The sequence below is a fragment of the Telmatherina bonti genome (genome assembly GCF_933228915.1).
Source record: "Telmatherina bonti genome assembly, chromosome: 19".
NCBI classification, from domain to species: Eukaryota; Metazoa; Chordata; class Actinopteri; order Atheriniformes; family Telmatherinidae; genus Telmatherina; species Telmatherina bonti.
The window spans coordinates 11258036-11264035 of record NC_136617.1 but is presented as its reverse complement, the minus strand read 5'-3'; the positions used below and the strand labels follow the sequence as shown (position 1 = coordinate 11264035).

The following is a 6000-nucleotide window of genomic DNA, read 5'->3' as shown; positions in this document are numbered from 1 at the left end:
GTTCACCCAACTGGGAGCATTTTAAGTAAACATTAGATCTCTGAAGCACTAAAAGAAGCTCTGATGAAGGCAGCCATAAATCCTGCGCTGCATCATCATCATCATCACAGACCCCCCGCCGCTTGATGGAAGCATTTATGCAGTTTACTTTCCACGGTTATAGTCCCATCATCTTCACCACAATTTACTGATAAATCCTGCTGTGACTGATTACTTTTACTGGTCACGTCACAGCTGGCCCTTATAGACCAGGAGCCAATTCTAAGACGTCCTCAGGTGCACCCCTTACATGTTCCATTACAAAATAAACTGCAAAGGGATTTTAATTTATTTTAGTCATTTACTTACTATTTTCAGCAGGGAACGTCAACTTGGTTTTAGGAACCTGTTTGTCACCTGTCACGGCACTGCCTACCAGCATGTCCATCCACGTCCAGTTGGAGATTTACATAGACATGTACCAGAAAATCTTTCACTGAATACTCTGATGCAGACTCTTCATGATATTACTGAACCCTGTAACGACAAAGCACTGAAACCAGTTTCAGATCCTCAGATGAAGCAAAGTTACAAAAACACTAAACTACAACATAATTGCAAATGATAAGATCTATAATAACACATCCTCTTGTGTAATTTGTTAGGAAGCTTAAACTTGTTCCAAACTGGCCAATAGAGTATGTATTCTAATGCAGGGATCCTTAATCTAAATCCTCGAGGACAGTGTCCTGTAGGTTTTCCACATGTCCCAGCTGCAACACACCTGATTCAAATTAATGTGTGTTTAGCAGACAAATGCAGAGCTTGTCTGAGTCTGGTGTGTTCCAGCAGCTACACTAAGAAAACCTGCAGGACACTGAGCCTTGAGGATCGCTGTTCTAATGTAAATAAATAAATCCTTATGGATGACTAAAGAAATTATCGGGGTAATTCAGCTACCTTGCAAATCCCATTTAAATCCCTCTGGTGGAGAAAAAAAAAAAAGCATAACCACATTTCTGACATTAACAAGTCCATTTTCTCACTAAATTATGTTTCAACAACATTCCATTAGTGTTTTAATATTCCTCAATTCTTTTACCAAATCATGAAGCACCACTCGTCTTCAGCAAACAAGCCATTTAAAAACATTTTGTGGTGATTGCCTCAAGCAAATTTAATGCTATAAAGCATATTTAATGTTATAATCTCCCTTTAAAAAGCAATCTCTAACAATGTGACGAACTGAGAAATCAATACACAGGGTGGAGATGATGACATGCTCAAATGGAAGTGAGTTCTGACAGACTAAAGCAACAGATGGCGTGCATAAAGAGAAAAAACCTCTAAATTGGTACAAAAGGTTTGAATAAAATGACAGTGAACGCCACCTGAGCAGGACAACAGAGAGACATCAACAGTGAGAACATTTCTGTCATGTTTCCATCAGCAGCATCCACTTTGAGTTGTGAAACTGTTGTGTAATGACTTGTTAGGAGTGTGATGTTGTGTCACGGCAGGGCTGTGCTTCTTTATCTTTTTCATCATCGTCGCTCAGGAAAAACAGCGGGAACATCCCCAAAATGCAACCGATAGACACACCGATGGCTTTACCCTGCAGGAGAACCAAGAGAAGATATGACATCATTGAGCTGGCATGAGTAAAAAGAATTTCATAATCTTTAAATAAATCTTAATACCGTATTTTCCGGACTATAAATCACTCCAGAGTATTAGTCGCACTAAGCCAAATATACATAATTAGGTAGGAAAAAAAACATACATAAGTCGCACTGGAGTATAAGTCGCATTTTATGCGGGTAATTTATTTAGCAAAAACAGAACAAAACATTACGTCATGTTGGAAGGCAAATTATAACATGATTAAAAGAATAGAGAACAGGCTGAATAGGTCTAAAATATGCAAACACAAGTGCACATGTGCACCCACTGGCAAACTAGCTTCGAGCCCGCGGTTAGCTTTTTTTTTGTTTTGTTTTCTTCATCACAGCAAGAGTAGCCTCCGCTTTACGCCAGTATCTAACAAGTTTCTTACTTTCTCCAAGCTTTCTCTCTACTGCTCAATTACTGTTTTTAGATGCAATTTTTTTTACTACTTACAGCTTGTAGTCTGCAGAATATGATTTTCTTTTTGGGGGACATTTGTGTTCAGTTGTTCTCAGTTGTCTTTCTAAGCTAATGTTTACTGTTTAAATTTTTAATTATTAAGAAGTAGGAGACATCGGTGCGTAAGTCTAGAGTGCCGTCTTGTTGCTGTCTGTGAAATTATGTTTTCATGTATAAATCGCAGGAACAGCTGACTTATAAAAAAAGAAAAGTATGACTTATAGTCTAGAAAATATGGTGCTCATAAACTCATATATTCACCTAACATCTTAAGCATGAAGAAGAAACTAGTTCTGTTTTATGCCTGTTTTTGCCTGAGGATTGTTTAATTGTACAATTACTATATCCTGGCTCATTTGCTGGTTTAACTTCCGCTTTTTATTTTATTTCATTCAAATAGTTTTAACTTTCAAACACAACACAGATGGTTGTGAATATGTTCAAACTTTGATGAGAAATCTCACCATGTGAGAGCTGAGCCTCGTCTGCCACATGTCCACCTGTTTGGGTGTCAGATCTGGAACCTGCATCCCCAGTCTGGAAGCCAGAGCCTCCACATAACCTGCAAGACTACACACACACATTTCCATATTTGTGGACATTTGACAATTTCATATTTTCAACTATGTGTGATTTATTTATTTATTTTTATTTATTAATTTGAGCCAAAAATGAGTAGCATTTTTGTAGTTTCATTTTTTAAGTTGGCAGATAACTGTATCTTGCTGTCATGGCAACTCAAACAGAAGTTTCTAGCACATATGCAAATTTCTTCCCAGCATATTAAAGCTGGAAAGCTGGAAAACAAGCAGTACTTATCCATTTTAATCTTTAGGAACATTTGTTCCCCACATCTGTATCTAAAAATAATTCTCAATGTCTTAACTCGGGAAGTTTAAAAACTTCCTGATGTGAGGAAATCCACATTCACACATTAAAATAACGTAAAAAAAAAACCAAATTCAAAGTTAATCATGTTTTGGAAGAAAGGCCAGCATTTATTATATGGGGGGACAAAACCACAACAAGCAAGTATGAGTAAACAAAGGACAAACAATATTGAGCACAGCAGAAAAAAAAAAAAAAAACAGCTGCAATTACATGTTGTGCTTTCAGCTTAAATACATTAAACACTATGAGACAAAAAACATGACAACAAAAGCAGCTCAGAACTTTAAAACAAAGCTGCTCTAAAAACTGAATTCATTAAATTGAAAACATCTAATTCTGAATGAATCCAAGCTCCTCGGAGATGGTTTGAAATGCTGCTTACCCAAGACCTGCCAGATCTGAGACCAGGTTCCCCAGAGCAGCCGCTAAAGGAACACAAAGAGGAAAACACTTGGATTTCTGCTGTTCCCCGATGAAAGGAATAAAACACTCAGCATTACAGAGAAAAAATATACTTGTTTCAATCTGAAGAGATTTCGCCACATTTCAACATCACTCTTGTAGGTCATTCATTCGGTCTCAAAAATAAAATATTTTCCTTCAAAACAGCATATTTAGAACCTCAGGCAGCAAATTATTCTGTTTACTTTCATTTTCACATTAAAAGGGACTTTTAAAAAGCCTGACTTAAAAATCTAAAGCTGACAATTAATTCCTAATTAAAAATTGTGCTTCGCAAAATGTATGATAGAAATCTGCACTATAACCTTTCTGGGGAGTCAAGCTTTCATCCCGGTTTTTTATATTCATTTCAAAGTTTCCAATGAGAAAAATGAGACCTTAAATATGACAAAAACACGGGGGGGGGGCTGTGTTTTTAGGCACAATGAACCTGGTTACTTTATATCTATATGTGCTGTAATATTTTTGGACTTTTTCACCACCTCAATCAGCTGTTCGATTAAAACAGCTGTTTAACCTGCATCTATTAAAATGCAGAAGCAGCAGCAGTCAGATTCATTCTTTTCTGTTATCTATGCCCATGTCAAAGCCTGACCAATCAAACAATACTTTGCTGAGCCCGAGAGAAGAAAGTACTGCTTGGCTGTTGCATTAAGAACGAGCTGCTAGCCAATAGAACAAGAGGATGTCGGCCTGTTCTCGTGGCCTCGAGAATGAGAAAAAAGTTTAAACTTCTCAAGAAGTATGTAGCAGGCTTAAGAGATAAAGTAAATCGTGAAGAAGAAGCATCTTTATCTTTTAGAAGAAGAAACGTCTAATATATTCTTGTGTATTGTCCACTAGATTTCTCTCTGCTGGCGACAACTACTTCCTATACTAAATTATAATTATTAAAGTATACACCACAAGCCTTCGACAAAACAAGGCAGCACTGGCTTTTTCTACAGACAACTAATTTACAATAAAGTATCAATTTTGCAGCTTTTCAAATTAAAGAACTAAGTTTTTCTCAACAAATACCAGGAGGAAGACACACTGAGCTTAACTTGCTTATAAAATGTAAGAACATGTATTGTATCAATGAGTATTTAAGTAAAAGTCAGGAGGGACAAATATTTGACTACCACTAAAACTTTATTGTTATTCAAAAACTAAGACAACTATAGTATAGAATGAATAAGTGAATACTTCATTGGTGGTTCATATACTTCTCAGTACTTTAGTTTTATAATAACAAGAACAATAGATCAAAGCAGAAGAACTTGAGACACGGAGCAGTAGAAGTGAAATAAGGTGTGAAAGTTTTACAGATCAAAGAGCCCCTTCAGAAAACCACAAAGTCTCTAGTCAGCTTCTTTTTCCTCCTTTCTTTATGACTCTACAATCAGCAAAGTCAGCTTTCTAACAACTCCAGCCAACCCACTAACAACAAAACGTGGCAGCCATAAATAATTAACATTAGATTGCATTTTCACAAGATGATTAAAACAGTGAAGGTGCTAAGTATGTTTGTTTTGCTTTCAGAAAGCGATGATGCTTCAAGTTCCATGTGCGCTTTAGCTCCTGCTGGAGTTGAAGCTCCAGATGGACGGCTTCAATCCGAGCAATAAGAAACTCCTTGATGCTGATGAGGATGTGAGACAGATATGCAGTCTCACCTCATTTCCCACAGCACCGCAGGAACAGTAAGTCTACGACAGAGCCGGGTGAAGAAACGGGTCAGCAAGACAGCAGAACCTTGAGAAGTTCCTCCTCAAAATAAGAATATCTATTAAATTATTTAACCGGCTGGACATTGATGACACAAATATGAAGCTGTGCCGGGATGGATGAAGGCATGAGGGGAGAGCGATTGATCTAAAGCCTGCCTTCAGCCTCTTATTTGCACCTTGCAGAGGAAATCAGAGCCAAGTATCCATGGAAACAGAATAATCTAGTAGTGAAGATAGGGAGGCGGCGAGCTCCATTGCCTTCATGGTTTTCACAGCGTAATAAAGACTAAAACTGCAACCCAGAACAGAAGCCACGATAGCAGCTGACCTTGTTCAATAGAAAGAAATGCAGCTGGTGGCGTAACGTGAGCTGTAGGAGTCATAAAAATGTTGAAAGGGATTCCTGGTGAAGAAGTGGGATCGCTTCCCAACAAGACATGTACTACTGAGCCCCCCAACACACAGGAGAGTAGTAACATATGTAAAGACTTTGTGGTAACAAAGTACAGTTTTTGTTGTCCTGATCACCTCATTTTAAATCAAAGAGGCGTCTTTTTCTTCTGTTTGGAGGCAATAAAATGAGAACTTGTTAGAGCTGGTTAACCTGAAAAGGACACTCAGGAGTAATATAAGCCAAGGCTGTACAAAGCATCACATCAACACTGACAATGTGCATTTGCACAATAATTACATGACATGATTAGTGATGTTATTGGAGGCAAATTGATTCGTAACACGTGATGTTGCAACTTCTTTTTAGCCACTGAGGTGGAAAAATTTCAGTTGTTTAAAGCCATCTATGAAAAAGTGTATTAAAACAAAGGTTTTA

The 6000-nt window shown here is 37.5% G+C and overlaps 1 protein-coding gene across 1 annotated transcript in view; it reads right to left on the bottom strand.

Moving 5' to 3' along the window:
- Window positions 1–1196: 1196 nt before the first annotated feature.
- The window catches only part of tmem65 (transmembrane protein 65), a 28685-nt gene continuing 23881 nt past the window's right edge, over window positions 1197–6000 (bottom strand). Inside the window, exons 5-7 of the mRNA XM_079258585.1 lie at window positions 3380–3422; window positions 2571–2676; window positions 1197–1594 (exon numbers count right to left, since the gene is read on the bottom strand). Coding sequence (XP_079114711.1) covers window positions 1472–1594; window positions 2571–2676; window positions 3380–3422 — 272 coding nt within the window. The 3' untranslated portion in view covers window positions 1197–1471. The remainder of the gene's footprint in view (window positions 1595–2570; window positions 2677–3379; window positions 3423–6000) is intronic.